A 17,298-nucleotide genomic window follows, 5' to 3' on the forward strand; every position below is an offset into this window, starting at 1 on the left:
TGTTGTTGTTGTTTTCTCCAGGCTGACATCCTGTTGTTGTTGTTGTTTTCTCCAGGCTGACATCCTGTTGTTGTCCAGCTCCAACCCAAACAGTCTGTGCTACGTGGAGACGGCCGAGCTCGACGGGTAAGAGCCGCTCTGCCTCTGTCTGAGGCGCCGGAACATAAAATCTGTTTTCATCGTTGTCGGAGCTGAAGCTCGTGAGCTCAGAGTTTGCTGTGATGTGTTAATTTACCGTGACATTAATTCTGTCTTCACTGTAGAAACTTTCACAGCCAACGAGTCTGAATCACGAATGAACTTTCCTCGTTAAACTGACGTCTGTTCGAACCCGTCCTGTCTCGAGGAGGACTGGGTTCATGTGAACGTGGCTCTGACTGTTTGTTGGTTTCTGTCGCAGAGAGACCAACCTGAAGTTCAAGATGGGCCTCCGGGTGACGGACGAGAGACTCCAGGAGGAGCAGCAGCTGGCTCAGTTTGACGGTAAATCTTTTATTAACGGCTCAAACGTGAGAAAAGTGAGCCTCGCTGAGGCTGAGCGCCCGACCTGTGTGGACCCGCCCTGCAGGTCCTTCAGGTGGAGCCTGCGTGGGTAGAGGCCTTGTCTCCAGAAGCTAAAGCCCCCAGACCTTCAGCATTGACATTGAGCTTCTTTCTTCTGTCCAAACAAGTATTGTCCTCAGTCTCAGGTGGACTGTCCTCTGAGGTTCTGCCTCCAGTGGAGGAGCTCGAGCATCTGGGTTTTGTTCATGGGGAGGGGAGAATGGAGCGTGAGATCAAGATTCGGTGCAGCTTCTGCAGTATTGCAGACTCTGTTCCGGTCCATTGTGGTGAAGAGGGAGCTGAGCTGTAACACAAAGCTCTGTTTACCGGTCGGTCTACGTTCCTACCCTCACCTGTGGTCATGAACTCTGGATAGAGACTGAAGTGACCAGATCCTGGATCCAAAAGGTCTAAATGAGTTTTCTCTGCAGGGTAGCTGGACTCTCCTTCAGAGATCTCATGAGAAGTTATATAATAATAATAATAATAATAATAATAATAATAATAATAATAATAATAATAATAATAATAATAATATGTTGAATACATTAGAGTCCTCCCAGATAAACTGGCTGTGGAGACAGATTTCTGGATCTTGCTGCTGATCCCAAGAACAGAGTCCAGAACCAGATGGTTGAGTTGAAGAGATTAGGACATGGTCCTTCTTAGACTAGAACCACAGCATGATGCTACCACCACCATGCCTGACCGTTGGCTCAGTGTTCTCAGGTCTGAACGTCTCCAAATATCCGTCTTGTCTTGGTGTCCAAACGTCTCAGTCTTCGTCTCGTCCAATCAAAGAACTCGTCTCCAGAAGACGCTTGGTTTGTCCATGAGGACAGCTTCATTTTTGCGTCTCCACCTTCTGTCTCGTAGCTCTGATCGAGTGCGAGGAGCCCAACAACCGTCTGGACAAATTCACGGGGACGATGCTGTGGGACGGGGAGCGGTACCCGCTGGAGCTGGACAACATGCTGCTCCGAGGCTGCAAGATCCGAAACACGGACGTCTGTCAGGGACTCGTCATCTTCGCAGGTCAGAACGTTCGCTCAAAGATACTTCAGTTACTTGTGTTGTCTGTTTATGCAACTTGTAGCTTTTAGCTACTGTTAGGCTACTTTAGATTAAGCTACACTGCATCTACTTTGGGATTTCAGCTAGCCTTTGGCTACTCTTAGCTGTAAAACCGCCTTTATCGTCTTCGGCTGTCGTTCAGCTCGTGTTTGTTGTTTTAGGAGCCGACACTAAAATCATGAGGAACGGCGGCAAAACGAGATTCAAACGGACCAAAATCGACGAGCTGATGAACTACATGGTTTATACGGTGAGTTTTACCTGCTGCCCCCGGTCGAAGCCTCGTCGTTGTAATTCTGAAAATAAAACGATAAGCGTGCAGAAACCACAGGTCCGACCGTTCCTCGTCTGGTTTCGTAGATCTTTGCGTTGCTCGTCCTGGTGGCGGCTGGTTTGGCCATCGGACACAAATTCTGGTACGAGGACATCGGCTTCAAGGCCTGGTATCTTTACGACGGTAAAAACCAGTCGGCCGACTACAGAGGCTTCCTCAGCTTCTGGGGGTACATCATCGTCCTCAACACCATGGTGCCCATTTCTCTTTACGTCAGGTCGGTGAACCACGTCTGGTCTCTGGAAGATAGATCAAACTAAACCTCGTCATTTTCTGGTTTGGTCTGGATCCAGTTCCGTGTAAACAGTTTCCTCTTTCTGTGTGTCTGCAGCGTGGAGGTGATTCGTCTGGGCCAGAGTAAATTCATCAACTGGGACCTGCAGATGTTTTATCGAGAGAAAGACACGCCGGCGAAGGTTCGTTACATCCAACAACTTCATTTACAACCAAACCGAACGAAGCTTCCTTTGCTCACTTTGTTTCCATTAACTCTGCGCAGGCTCGGACTACGACCCTGAACGAGCAGCTGGGTCAGATCCAGTACATCTTCTCCGACAAGACGGGCACTCTGACGCAGAACATCATGCAGTTCAAGAAGTGCAACATCGCAGGGCGCAGCTACGGTACCGACAAGCTTCACTTGGCCATAAAAACCTGACGTGGTGATTTTCTACTGGTTTGTTTGTCACTGATGGAGCGAATGAAGTCACGACTTAAAGGTTCAAACAAGCATCCGAGTTGGACTATTAAAAACCAATTTCAAGTTTATTAATCAAATAAATTATTTTAAATGGACATGTTCTATAGTTATCTAGAACTCTGCTGATAACCCTTGAACTGACTCTGTGACTAACTCTGTGACAGTGTAACTTTGTCTAACTAAATGAGTTGCGATCTGTGGTTATCTCAGTTGCTGAAAATGTGGCTACCTTCGTTGTTGACTATGAGGCCAAATAACTCTTGGACTAACTCTTTGACTAGTTCTTTGACTAACTCCTTGACTAACTCCTTGACTAACTCTTTGAGCAGCTCTTTGACTAACTCTTTGATGACTAGCTCTTTGACTAGCTCTTTGACTAGCTCTTTGACTAGCTCTTTGACTAACGCTTTGACTAACTCTTTGAGCAGCTCTTTGACTAACTCCTTGACTAACTCTTTGATGACTAGCTCTTTGATGACTAGCTCTTTGACTAACTCTTTGATTAACTCTTTGACTAACGCTTTGACTGGCTCTTTGACTGACGCAAATAAAATAAAATAAAAAAAGAACATGATATAATTAAAACATAAAAAAACACGATGAGAAACAATGGGATAATAAATTAAATGACAGTGTTAAACGTCATAAAACAGGTGAGATTTTAGACGTGTTGTGTTGTGGGTTTGCAGATTTTTGACTTTCCAGTTCTGCTTCTTCTCACAGGTGGCCCGACCACAGCTGAAGGAGTGTCTGTGGAAAAAATAAAGGTAATTTATCGGTTAACACTTAGATTATAACATCTACCTAAATTCATTTAAACATTAGTTTATGCTTCGATTTAATTTCAAAGCTTTTATTGGCTGATATTGTAAATTCCTCCTTGGTTGAGAAATATTTAATTCAATGGAGTTGTGTGGAGCAATCAGTATCTTACCTGCAGTAGATAAAACTACAAAGAGTCCTATTTAACCAAAGAGGAAATATAACTTTGATGATTTGATTTTTGGTCAGCCTGTGGACTGGAGTTGGAACCGCCACGCCGACAAAAAGTTCACGTTTGAGGATCACTTCCTGGTCACCAACGTAAAATCCAAGAAGGACAAAGACGCCATGGAGTTCTTCAAACTGCTGTCCCTCTGTCACACCATCATGGTGGAAAACAACGATGGTAACAAACTACAGTTTTATTTAAAATAAAATAATAAAGTGATTAAACAAAATAAAAAGGATGTTTTTTTACGCTTCGTTTCAGGCCAGCTGGTGTACCAAGCTGCGTCGCCCGATGAGGGCGCCCTGGTGACCGCCGCCAGGAATTTCGGATTCGTCTTTCTGTCTCGTACACAGGACACCATCACCATCTCAGAAATGGGGAACGAGGCGACCTACGAGATGCTGGCGCTGCTCGACTTCAACTCTGACCGCAAGCGCATGTCGATTGTCTGTAAGTCACCGAAACATTCACAAGAACTCGAGATATATATATATTTTTTTATATATATTGTACACAAAGACCGGAAACAGCGACTTCACTAACAACAAACGAAAACATCAGAACTGTTTGTGTCTTGAGGCTGATGTAAACGCTTCTCGTTTGAAACGTTTTGCTTCAAATTGTCTTTTCGTTGAAGGATTTAGAGGCCGAAGTTGGAATAGGTTCAGTCTCCAGGTCATGATTTGCTCCATTTTGGCTTAAAATGTTTATTTTAAAGCAGCGATTATCAACTGATGACCCATGGGCCAAATGGAGCCGGCTGAGGCTACAGTTTACCAAAGACCAAAAACAGAGTTAAACTAGAGAAATTAAATTTCCCGTGAAAATGCAGAGTGGATGCTCATTGAAGAAGAACTTGCTGAAAAACAGCTGAAATTAGCTAAAAACATGATGAAATGTAGCTGAAATGGAAGAACAAGCCTAAATTAGAAGAAGACAGAAAGAACATAGATTTGCAGAATTAGGTTTAAATAAGCAGCAATGAGAACAATAAATAGGAAATTAGCTAAAAAAAGCTGAAATTTACAGTAAATAGCTGAAAAATAGCTGAAAAGACAGGAAGATGCTTAATCTACCAGATGGATGTGGAAGGAGCTAAAAGATGTGGAATTCACTGAAAAAGCTAAATTTAGCACAAAAAACAGTTAAATAGTAGCTGAAAAGGTAGAAAATGCTGAAATTAGCAGAAAAAAGCTGAAAGGAGTATAACAAGCTAAAATGAGCTGAAAGAAGTTAAATAGGATGAATGTAGAAGTTGCCATGAAAAACTTGAATTTATCTGAAAACAGCTGAAATTGACTAAGATTTGCAAAATTTTAAAAAGTAGCTGAAAACTAGAACAAGCTTAATTTAGCAGAAGAAAGCAGAAAGAGCACGTGTTTGCTGAAAGAAGCAGAAATGAGCACAAAAAAGTGGAAATGATCTGAAAAAAGCTGAAATGAGCAAAAACAGCTGAAAAGTAACAAAGTCCATGCTCAATAATCCAGGTACACAATCCAACAAAAAGCTGAAAAGTAGTTTAAAAAAGCAGAAAGAAACTTAAATTATGGGCCCCACTCTGGGCCCATGAGCAAGGCCCTTAACCCCCACCATCTGCTCCTAAACAGGTCTCTCTTGAAAATGAGTTCCCGTGGCTCAATGAGACTACCTGGATCAATAATACCAGGATCAATAATACCTGGATCAATAATACCTGGATCAATAAAGGTAAATGGGAAAAAAAAGAAAAATGAAATTATCAGAAGAAAGTTGAGATGGCACATTTTAGCTGAATTAGGCATAAAAAAGTTTAAATGAGTGCAAAAAATGTGGAATTAGCTGAAAAAGCTAAAATTAGCATAAAACGGCTAAATAGTAGCTAAAATAGTAGAAAAAGCTGAAACTTGCAGAAATAAGTTGGTGTTTATTTTAAGCAGCCCTAAAACAAAGCTAAAAACACCCAAACTCATTTAATCAGTTTTTAACGTTTATATTTGGGTGAAATCTTTGTTGAAACCAGGTCTCTCTTGTAAATGAGTCCTCGAGGCTCAATGGCACTAACTTGTCTAAATAAAGGTTGAATTAATGAATATTTACTGTTTAACGTTAACTTCAAAAGAGAAACACGAATTTTAACAGACAAAAGTAAGACTGATAAATGACGTATGTGCAAATAAAACTAAATATAACCGACAGAACTAGTAGTTTAAAAAAAAGCCTGTGAAACAAAATGAGACTATCAAAAGTTTTTAAGAACTGGGGGTGCACAGCGTGCTACAGCACCCCGTTGTGGACGATCAGGAAGAATGTTTGTTCTGTAATTTTATCAGTTCAATCAGGATGACTTTTTAATGGGATGGAAATTAGATTCTTGTTTGGTTCTTGTTCTGTTCGGGCTCCAACAGGTTTTACATGTATTACTTTCTCAGTACCGCCCATGTGCCATGAAGAAGAACACTGAATGTTGATTATTGGAAGAAATGTTTCCATTCAGAAAACATCAGACCGAACTGCTGTGACGAGAAGTTTTAATTCGTTGAGTTCAGGGTCGAAACTCGCTGTCTCTAAAGCTCCGCCTCTGTCTCTAAAGCTCCGCCTCTGTCTCCAAAGCTCTCTCTAAAGCTCCGCCTCTGTCTCTAAAGCTCCGCCTCTGTCTCTAAAGCTCTGTCTCTAAAGGTCTGTCTCCAAAGCTCCACCTCTGTCTCTAAAGCTCCGCTTTTGTCTCTAAAGCTCCACCTCCGTCTCTAAAGCTCCACCTCTGTCTCTAAAGCTCCGCTTTTGTCTCTAAAGCTCCACCTCCGTCTCTAAAGCTCTGTCTCTAAAGCTCCGCTTTTGTCTCTAAAGCTCTGCCTCTGTCTCTAAAGCTCCGCTTTTGTCTCTAAAGCTCCACCTCCGTCTCTAAAGCTCCGCCTCCGTCTTGTTGTTTCAGTGAAGTTCCCCGATGGCCGGATTCGTCTGTACTGCAAAGGAGCCGACACCGTCATCTACGAGCGACTGTCCCCGAACTCCAGACACAGAGAGAGCACCCAGAACGCTTTGGATGTGAGTCCACATGACGCCGTTTTTTAAATTGGTCTTCCACCACAGGAGGATTTTTTTTATTTTAAGCGAAGAGGAGGAATTGAAATTCTCTGTCCGTGCACGTTGTGAGCACAACTTCAAAAACAAGTGAGGTGTCAGTTTCCATTTTGGTATGTGGGTGCATCGAGGTGTAAGAAAGCTCACTGTTTATTAGGTTTTCACATCAAAATCCAAGATGGCTGCCACCATACATATGTAAACCGACCCCTATTGTTTAAGGAAATAACGGGCAGTTTATTTGCTTTCTAGTTCTTTTATTGCTGTAAAGTAGAGTTTTCTCCAGTGATTGGGGTGGCCCTTGGAGTGGCCGATCATTAATCTGTGGCCACCACTGGCCACCCCCTGGCTCCACCTTTGAGTCTGGCAGTGGATAAAATTACTCCCTCCACTCTGCATGATGCGTCACTGTGCACCTGAAAACCCCACCTCCCTCTGTTCTCCAGTTTAACTCCTGCTCCTAACCCTAACCCTCATTCGCCCCACTCTGGGCCCATGAGCAAGGCCCTTAACCCCCACCATCTGCTCCCTAAACAGGTCTCTCTTGAAAATGAGTTCTCGTGGCTCAATGAGACTAACCTGGATAAATAAAGGCTAAATGAAAAAAAAATAAAAATTTAGGTTTACTTGATTCTCTGTTCAGACCCCTCAGCGAATTGGGGGGGCGGGGGTACCGCTCGTTCTGTTTGGTGAAAACGGATCATCTGGAGTTTTTGTCTCGCAGATGTTTGCCAACGAGACCCTGCGGACGCTGTGCTTGTGCTACAAAGACATCAGCGCGAGCGAGTACGAGTCCTGGTCCAGGAGACACAAGGACGCCCAGGTGACCATGGTGGACCGCGACGCCGCCCTCGACCGGGTGTACGAAGAGATCGAGACCAACCTGATGGTGGGTGGAAAACAATACCAAACAAAGAGCTCAGCAAGAAAACAGAAGTTTGTTCATAAAAACTTTAAAAATGTTGAATTTTAGCTGATTGGAGCCACGGCCATCGAGGACAAGCTGCAGGACGGCGTTCCTGAGACCATTGCCAAACTGGCCAAGGCCGACATCAAGATCTGGGTCCTGACCGGAGATAAGAAAGGTGCCGGTCACGTCACGCTGCAGAGGGAGCTGGATCGAAGACGACGCGTCGTCTAAAATACTAAAGAAATGGAGACGCACCGAAATAAATCCTGTTTTCTTTTTATTCATCACCAGAAACGGCAGAAAACATCGGGTACGCCTGCTCGCTGCTGACGGACGAAATGCAGATTCACTACGGAGAAGATGTCAAGTGAGTTTACTGATGGACGCAGAATAATTTCATAACCAGAGAAATTAATTTCCTGTATGGATGCTCGTTGCTGAACGCAGCTGAAGAGGTTTCATCACCAAACTGTGAGAGCTGAATTTAAACGGCTGATGTTTGAAGAAAGCAGGAAAATAAAAGCAGAAAAACAGCTGAAATATGAAGGAAATAGCTGAAGAGATCAGAAATTAACAGAATAAGCTAAATAAGCAGAGTAGTTGAATAGATGACAAAAAACCTGAAGGGGAAAAAGCTGAAATTAGCTTCAAAAGTGGCTGAAAAAAATAAAAAAGCAATTGAAACTTACAGAAAGAGGCTGAAAGGAGCATAAATAATCAGATTTTTATAATTACTGGAAAAAAGCAGAAAATTTGCACAAAAAGTAGCAGAAAAATGCTAAAAAGTCTGAAAATTAGAAATACTGAATTTAGCTGAAAGGAGCATTAAAAGGGTAAATGTGCAGAAAGAAGCTGAAGAAGCTAAAGCAGAACAACAGCTGAAAGGATCAGCAAAAAGTTTTACACGGCACAAACTGTTGGAAGCAAGAGAGCTCCATTCATTGTCTTTAAGAACAAACATGGCCGACAAGGCTAAACGTCTCACACAAAGTCAAAGTTGCAGAAATACCAAAAGTCTCATCAGAATGAGCCGAACGTTTGGAGAAATGAACTGTTGAGAGAACAAATTGTGGAACGAGCTACGTGCTGAAAAATGACCGGACGACAAACGAATAGAAAAACGACCGGACGACAAACGAATAGAAAAATGACCGGACGACAAACGAATAGAAAAACGACCTGACGACAAACGAATAGAAAAACGACCGGACGACAAACGAATAGAAAAATGACCGGACGACAAACTGATCCCGATGAGAACGATTCAGAAACGTTCAGACGATAAAGTCGCTTGTTCCGATTCGTATCGGACATAAATACGTCAATATGATCCGTGCTTGTACAAGTAGAGCGAGGTCTTCAGTTTTTCTTAAAAAGTTTAGTTTATAAACGTTTGTCGATGTTTCATGCTGATGTAAAACTGATCAAAGTCTTCTTTCGTGTCTTCAGTGAGAAGCTGACGATCCGTCAGGCCAACAGGAGGAATAACCCTCAATCGACGATTCGAGCCGGCAAAAAGAAACCGTCAGAGCCTTTCTTTCCTGGATCGGGCAAAAACGCTCTCATCATCACCGGAGGATGGCTGGTTAGACTCGTTATATTTGATACGGTTTAATAATCTGTGTGTTGGTGGTCGACCCGTCGTATTTGATGATTCCTGTATTGGACCAGATCCATAAGAGTTGGCCGGACGTGCTGGTCCAAAACCTGTAGGGTGTAGCGGTGCACCTTGAGCCATTCACTGTGAGACCGGGTCTTCTCCTGGAACAAGTCAGTCCACAGCTGCAGGAAGTCGAGACCTGGGAGATCAGCGTTGAGTCCAAGTTGACATCCGAGTTGATCCATTACGATTAGGAAATGATTGAAGGACCATGGGAGAACCCCGTCTGTCTGAGCTCATATACATTTTGATGGACTGTACCAGGGTTCTGTCCAGGAGGGGTAAGACATGCAGGAGGTCTGTCATTAAGGTCCCCTGAACAGTGCCAGAGGTGACCTGAATCTAGTGGCTCCACAACCTTCATGTCAGGAGGCAACAGTGGTGTGTCTCCACAATGGTGGCAGGATTGGTCCTCTTCAACTAAGAACTCGTCCAGTTGGATCCTCTCTCCTCGGTGACCATAAATGATGATGGTTCTTTGTAAAGCAGAACCAACGTTAGTTGCGTCATCAGTTCATGTGTTTTGGTTTAAACACATCCGTTTCTGCTCAGGTGTTAATGGTTCAGGCGGTGCCCCCGGACGCCTCTTTAGGGAGGGGGTTCCAGGCATTTCCACCTGGGACGAGACACCGGGGAAGACCCAGAACATGTTGGAGAGACCATAAGCCCTTTTGCATTGTAAGGTCTGGGTCAGCCCAGCCTGGGTTCTGAGTCTTTGCATTGGGAGGTCTGGCCCACTTCCAGCTTGAGTTTTGGAACCCAGAGACCGTAGAAGCCGACTGTTGCCAAAGATTTGACCAGCAGATTGACGTCACATGAGTCTTGAGCGTTCATGCTATTATGATCCTGCCCACATGCCCATACTACCAAGGCTATGTAGAGCCAGAGAACACCTGGGCCAGGCTGGACCTTGCAATGCAAAGACAATGTATGTCTCAGCTGGTCTGGGAATGCCTTGGAGTCCACCCAGAAGAGCTGGAAGAGGTGGCTGTGGACAGAGACGTCTGGACCTCCCTGCTCAAGATGCTGCCCCTGAGACCTGAGTCCAGGACCAGAGGATGGCTGGTTCAGTTTTTGAGCCCATTGTTTAAGTCTGAAGTGACTGATTCACAACGGTACCAGACAACGATCCCTGTGATGCCATCCTCTCTGGTGCATGTCCGACTGTACGGACTTCCTGTCTTGAGATCTTAAATGGTTACGTACAGTAATAATAAACCTGTTTTAATGTTTTCCTCAGAACGAGATTCTTTACGAAAAAAAGAAGAAACGCCGCCGACTTCGTCTTCGCCGTCTTGGAAAGCGACCTGCTCCCACCAACCCTCAGGATGGACAACCAATGGACGACAAGGAAAAAGAAAGGAGACAAGTAAAACCAAACGTTCTGACTTCTCGGCACGAGGAGCTCATCAGTGTTGGCGTCGTTGGACAAACGCGTCTTTTTGTTCGCAGATCGACTTCGTGGACATGGCCTGCGAGTGTGAAGCTGTCATCTGCTGCCGCGTCACGCCCAAACAAAAAGCCAACGTGGTGAGTTTGGTGAAGAAGTACAAGAAAGCCGTGACGCTGTCCATCGGGGACGGAGCCAACGACGTCAACATGATCAAGAGTAAGGACGTGGATAGACTTGTTCTCCTTCCCGTCTTTGCGTGGGTTTCCTCTGATCCGTGTCCTCGTCCTCTGTCCCTCAAGCTGCTGACATCGGGGTGGGCATCAGCGGCCAGGAGGGGATGCAGGCCGTCATGTCCAGCGACTACGCCTTCGCCCAGTTCTGTTACCTGCAGCGCCTCCTGCTGGTGCACGGCCGCTGGTCCTACATCAGAATGTGCAAGTTCCTGCGTTTCTTCTTCTTCAAGAACTTCGCCTTCACCCTGGTCCATTTCTGGTACTCGTTCTTCAGTGGATACTCCTCACAGGTGTGCAGAGATGCTCAAACTACTTCTTGTCATTCATTTTATGTGTGACTACAGATCCTTCCCTCCTGGCCGACGAGCGTCATTAAAACGAGTATTTCCTTGTTGCAGGTGGCCTACGAGGACTGGTTCATCACGCTGTACAACCTGGCCTACAGCAGTTTACCGGTTCTTCTGGTTGGACTTCTGGATCAGGTACAAACTGGATCTGTTCAATTCAGTTCATTTATAAAGCTCCAAGTCACAACAGAAGTCATCTCAGGGCCTGAACAGAAACATTCATCTATAAAATAATAATTTAACATTATTTATCTGAGGAGCAGCTTTGTGATTAACTCCATCTCAGAACTCTGTTAGGGATCCGTTTCATAGAACGGTCACGTTGTGCAGAAATGTCCTCAATGTTAGATGTCTGGTCTTCCAACTGGGAGGAGACCCAGGACACGCTGGACAGACTTTGTCTCTCAGCTGGTCTGGGGACACCTTGGAGTCCTCCCAGAAGCGGTTGTGGAGGGAGACATCTGGACCTCCCTGGTCCAGCTGCTGACTCCAGAACAAGATGATGGACGGAGGACGGTTTTTACTAGTGGCGTCCTGATACCGATACTTGGATCTGTATCGGGACAGATACCAGCCTCAAGTACTTGTACTCACAGGAACACCCCAATACTTCAAACCAACCCCACTTTTATGTTGGACGTCGTTTCTTCTTCAAGTTTTAAAGTAACCGGTAACAAAAACTAAAAATGTCCCTAGTTTGGAGCCATTTTACGATAAACGCAGGAGACGTTCATGACCGTTCCCTGTTATTGTGTTTAAGTTGTAACTTATTAGTTACTCTGTATTGGCAAGTACCCAAACTGAAGTACTTGTACTCAATCTGAATAAAACACCTAGCATCGGGACACCCCAGGTTTTTACACAATCCCAGTTTAAGTTGGATTATTTTTTATTTGTAGTTTCTGTCACGACTTTGATTAAAGTTACTCACTTTAAATTTCTCCAAACGTTTTTTAAACGACCTCTTAATGTTTCCAGTTTTAAACTTTTCGACAGTTTTTACGTCCAAACGTTTGTTTTCAGTTTCGAGTTTGAAGAAAGTTGAACGATGTCGGAGCTTTAGGCAGCAGGTAACAATCTGAACGCTCCTTCCTCCCTCGGCAGGACGTGAACGACAAACTCAGCCTGAAGTTTCCCAAACTCTACATCCCCGGGCAGCAGGGGACGCTGTTCAACTACAAGAACTTCTTCATCAGTTTATTCCACGGCATCTTCGTCTCGCTCATCATCTTCTTCATCCCGTACGGAGCCTTCCTGCAGACCATGGGGCAGGACGGCGAGGCTCCGTCCGACTACCAGTCCTTCGCCGTGGTCACCGCCTCGTCTCTGATCTTCACCGTCAACCTGCAGGTGAGTCGATGTCCGAGCAGCGCGTTTGTTAAAAACGCAGACGCCGACTGAACGTCTTCTCGTTGATCAGATCTCTCTGGACACGTCGTTCTGGACCTTCGTGAATTGCTTCGCCGTCTTGGGCAGCATCGCCATCTACTTCGGGATCATGTTTGACATCCACAGTGCCGGAATTCACGTCATCTTCCCGTCTATTTTCACCTTCACAGGTGAGTCCGACACCAGCCCGGCTGGTTTCTACGCCTCATCGACGCAAAGTTTTCATAAAATTCAGCCCCAAGTAGCGGCTTAGAGATTCAATGTTCTCGTCAAACGCCTTCTGTCAGAAGAGTTAAAAAGTGAACCCTGTCTTGGTTTGTTTGTAGGCGCGGCGCCCAACGCGTTCCGTCAGCCGTACCTGTGGTTGACCATCATCCTGACGGTGGGCATCAGTCTGCTGCCCGTCGTCTGCATCCAGTTCCTCTACAAAACCATCTGGCCCTCAGTCGGAGACAAGGTGAGACCACGTTTACACAATTCTGGACTAAAACTGTAGAAGGAACCAGCTGTGGTTCCAGTCCCTGACCCAGGTCCAGTAGAGCCTCCTCCAGTGGTTTCTGTGTCCCTCATGGTTGTGGAGGACTTTGGCCCACTCTTCTTTAAATCGTTGGTTGATGGAATGAATGATTTGTTGTGGGCGATTTCAGGTTCACGACCTTTAACCTTTTCCCATCGTCCTCCAGGTGCAGAGGAACAGGAAGAGGTACGAGATGGAGCTGGAAGAGGAGGAGAGGAAGAAGAAGCCTCCGGCTTTCCAGCGCAACCGAGGGTCCCGTCGCTCGGCCTACGCCTTCTCCCACACCCCCGGGTACGCCAACCTCATCTCGACTGGGCGGAGCATCCGGCGGCGCCCTCAGGCCCGGGGCGGACCCCAGGAGACCATCAGGGAGCGCCCGCGGAGAGAGGCCGAAAACATGTGAGCCCGACGGGGCGGAACCGGAGCGAAGCTGGAGGAGCCGTCAACGTCCGGTTTTTATTTCTGCGGAGCCGCCACGAGAAAAACTCGTAACTTTTGAACTGAGGTGTCTCCGAAGTGACGGACCGAGTTCGGTTTTTGCTCCAGTTTGACCTCCGTTTGTGCAAAAACTTGAACAGAAAAAAAAAACTCACCGAAGAAACGACCGCCGGTATCGGGGTTAAAGGTCGCGCAACTTCCGTGTGACCAAAAATGTTCTTTAACTCAGGGTTGTTGTTTTTAATAAGCCTTATTTTACGCTCGGTCATCCTCGCCACTCTTCCTGCTTGTAATACAGTTTTAGCTTTTTTTTTTTTCCGTTGAGCACTTCGACTCTAAAACGAAATCCAGTAGTTTTTTTTTTCTCCTGTCCGTTGAAGCGTTTTCTTGCAAGACGTAAAACTCGTCAGAATTTAGTTTTATTGTTTTATTCAGAGTCGTGGTGGGACGTTAATAAGCCAGACTGTGTGAGGTGTTTGTTACAAGTGTCTTAATATAAATAAATTACAAAAAAAGAAAGTTGTGTAAAGTGATTCATATGGAAGCAAATCAGTGTCACCAGATCTTGAATCTTAAATTGTGCAGAGATGAAATATAATTAAGTTTCTTTAAAATCAACTAAACCACATTTAATGTTTTTCAGTGTCAGTTTTTTTTTTTGTATATATATATTTTTTAAGTTTTGTCAAAAAACACTTTAATGTAAAAACTTTAAAATTCTATGTTGGACCAGCTCCAGAATCTGTCGAGCACAAAAACTAAATTTCTAGATGGTGAATTGTAAACCGCAAAATCAATCAAGCATGCCAATTTTAAGAGAGGGAATAAAAACAAAATAAAGTTTTTTGAACTTTAAAACCGGAACCGTTAAAATTTTTAACCGAAAAATGTGATGAAAATAAAACTTTTGTTTCCCCTTTTTTTAAAACTTATGGCACCAAAGGTCTTCCATACATAAAGTCATAATTCTGAAAAGTAAAATTGAAATGGTTTAATTCAAAGACAAAAAACAAATACAGTCCGTATATCCACTTTATAAAATGTTTTGGCGTTTTTATCGTGCGGTCTTTAAAATGTTCGAACCTGGGCACTGATTTGCTTCCATACTTTTGTCCCAACATGTCGCTCGTAATCACAAATAACTTCTTGTCCTTTAAAACCTTTTAAAACTTTCTGTATTTTTTTCCTCACTAAATTTTTTAAAACAAACTGTTGGAGCTTATTTTTATTCTGAATTTTTCAACTTGAAGAGCTTCTAGTATATAATTTTATTTTTACTTTAGTACATAAGTCGGATCTTTTTTCTTTTAACAGTTCTGTAAATTAATTTTTCTTTAAAAAAAGAGGATTTGATGTTTGTTTACAGCGTAAAGATTTTTTCTCCCAGACTTTAATCAGATTTTGGACATTTGGGGACGGCGTTGAGCCAAAACTTCTGTTATTTCTTTAGACATAAAGTGTGAATGGAGGCGGTGGATCAGGACCGCTGCTCGTTACCGTTCGTCCTTCATGTCATGACGTTTTATCATGTTAATAAAAGCCAAGGGCACATTTAGCAGCCTGTTTGTTTTACGTCTAATTGATTAATCGAACTAACATCAGGTACTGATCGTACAACTGGATTTCAATCATAACAAAAAAAAAAAGGACATGCATTAAAAAAAGGCCAGTTTATAAACTTGTATGAATTTTACCAACTGTTTACTAGACAATAACAAGAAGGGATATTAAGATAATGAACCTTATTTCTCTTTAAGAAGTGAAGATGTTTTCCAGATGCTGTTCTGAGTTCACTGCACTTTAAGCAGATTACAGAGGATATTTCTTGGAGTCTTCCTGTTGGAACAAACCGTTGCTGTTCGCCGCCTCTTGGTGGCACTGCCTGATCGTGGTTGTCTCCGGCAGGAACTCTGGTTTCATCCAGTCTTCTGCCTCATATTCCTGCATTTTCTTAACTGGGTGGTTTAAGGCTTGGTCAGCATTTAGGGAGGGCTGATTTATGTGCAGGAAGACAAAGCCGTGCACGGTAAATTAAACGTACCTGGGAAGTTATTTTAATTAATATTTTAATGTGTCCTAATTTGAACGAGCGTCTGCATCTCTTTGGGTTGCTTCTCGCATTTCACGTAGTTTTCATCAGACATAAATATCTGCTGCTTTTACGAAAAGCTGAGCTGGGGGGGGCTGTTGATCCCTGCTTGTCAAAATGTTTTTCATCATTTAGGAAAAAAATCACAAATTGGACTGTCAGAGACAAGCACCAGCTAACCAGGACAGTCAAAAGCAGGTAAAGAAAAAGACTGATGGAAATATGTTACAGCTGTCAGTTCTCAGACTGCAGGTTTACTTGTGGTTCCTAGAGTTTTCAGAAGTAGAATGGGAGGCGGAACTTTCAATTCTCAGGTTTACTTTAAATCTTCTACAAAGCTCTCAACAACCTAGCTCCATCTTATATTACAGATCTTAATGTTCCATATTTTCCTAACAGAGCACTTCACTCTCAGACTGCAGGTTTACTTGTGGTTCCTAGAGTTTCCAAAAGCAGAATGGGAGGAAGATCTTTCAGTTTTCAGGCTCCTCTCTTGTGGAACCAACTTCCAGTTTCTGTCCGTGAGGCTGACACATTGTCCAGTTTTAAGACTTTCCTTTTTGATAAATCCTATAGTTAGGGTTAGCTTGGTTTCCTGAGCTGTCCCTTAGTTCTGCTGCTATAGGTTTAGATTGCTGAAGGACAAACTGACATTTCCTCTCTCTGCTGCTGTCTTTACTTACTCTACTCTCCCTGTTTGTATTTGTTTTCATTTATTCAACCTTTATTTAGACGGTAAATCCCATTGAGCCTCGAGGACTCATTTACAAGAAATACCTGATTTCAACAAAGAAAGATGACAACAATGGACAACAGCAACAACAATAAACTGTTATAGAAAGTCATACTCCAGGTTTTTTTTTTCTGTTTGCATTTGTAATTATTTCTATTTTAACGTTTTCTATCTGAAAGTACACCTGGACTATAGAAAGTACACCTGGACTATAGAAAGTACACCTGGACTATAGAAAGTGCACCTGGACTATAGAAAGTGCACCTGGACTATAGAAAGTACACCTGGACTATAGAAAGTACACCTGGACTATAGAAAGTACACCTGGACTATAGAAAGTGCACCTGGACTATAGAAAGTGCACCTGGACTATAGAAAGTACACCTGGACTAAATAAAGTACACCTGGACTACAGAAAGTACACCTGGACTACAGAAAGTACACCTGGACTACTGAAAGTACACCTGGACTATTGAAAGTGCACCTGGACTATAGAAAGTGCACCTGGACTAAATAAAGTTCACCTGGACTATTGAAAGTACACCTGGACTATTGAAAGTACACCTGGACTATAGAAAGTGCACCTGGACTATAGAAAGTGCACCTGGACTATAGAAAGTGCACCTGGACTACAGAAAGTGCACCTGGACTACATAAAGTACACCTGGACTATAGAAAGTGCACCTGGACTACAGAAAGTACACCTGGACTACAGAAAGTACACCTGGACTATAGAAAGTGCACCTGGACTACAGAAAGTGCACCTGGACTATAGAAAGTTCACCTGGACTATAGAAAGTTCACCTGAACTATAGAAAGTACACCTGGACTATAGAAAGTACTCCTGGACTATAGAAAGTGCACCTGGACTATAGAAAGTGCACCTGGAC

General features: G+C 43.7%; 1 protein-coding gene across 1 annotated transcript in view; it reads left to right on the top strand.

Moving 5' to 3' along the window:
• atp8b1 (ATPase phospholipid transporting 8B1) overlaps positions 1-13,662 on the top strand; it is a gene marked incomplete at its 5' end in the record, with an annotated part of 19,490 nt that extends 5,828 nt beyond the window's left edge. The window contains 23 exon segments of the mRNA XM_037692328.1: positions 56-126; positions 401-483; positions 1,420-1,578; positions 1,779-1,867; positions 1,978-2,168; positions 2,283-2,367; positions 2,451-2,574; positions 3,375-3,418; positions 3,663-3,819; positions 3,904-4,092; positions 6,551-6,663; positions 7,424-7,588; positions 7,673-7,784; positions 7,901-7,976; positions 9,059-9,194; positions 10,510-10,638; positions 10,722-10,878; positions 10,962-11,185; positions 11,294-11,377; positions 12,347-12,592; positions 12,663-12,801; positions 12,958-13,088; positions 13,315-13,662. Coding sequence (XP_037548256.1) covers positions 56-126; positions 401-483; positions 1,420-1,578; positions 1,779-1,867; positions 1,978-2,168; positions 2,283-2,367; positions 2,451-2,574; positions 3,375-3,418; positions 3,663-3,819; positions 3,904-4,092; positions 6,551-6,663; positions 7,424-7,588; positions 7,673-7,784; positions 7,901-7,976; positions 9,059-9,194; positions 10,510-10,638; positions 10,722-10,878; positions 10,962-11,185; positions 11,294-11,377; positions 12,347-12,592; positions 12,663-12,801; positions 12,958-13,088; positions 13,315-13,551 — 3,141 coding nt within the window. The 3' untranslated portion in view covers positions 13,552-13,662.
• Positions 13,663-17,298: the final 3,636 nt, after the last annotated feature.

This window comes from Nematolebias whitei, chromosome 18 (assembly GCF_014905685.2).
Source record: "Nematolebias whitei isolate Nwh7 chromosome 18, NemWhi1, whole genome shotgun sequence".
In the NCBI taxonomy this organism is placed as follows: Eukaryota; Metazoa; Chordata; class Actinopteri; order Cyprinodontiformes; family Rivulidae; genus Nematolebias; species Nematolebias whitei.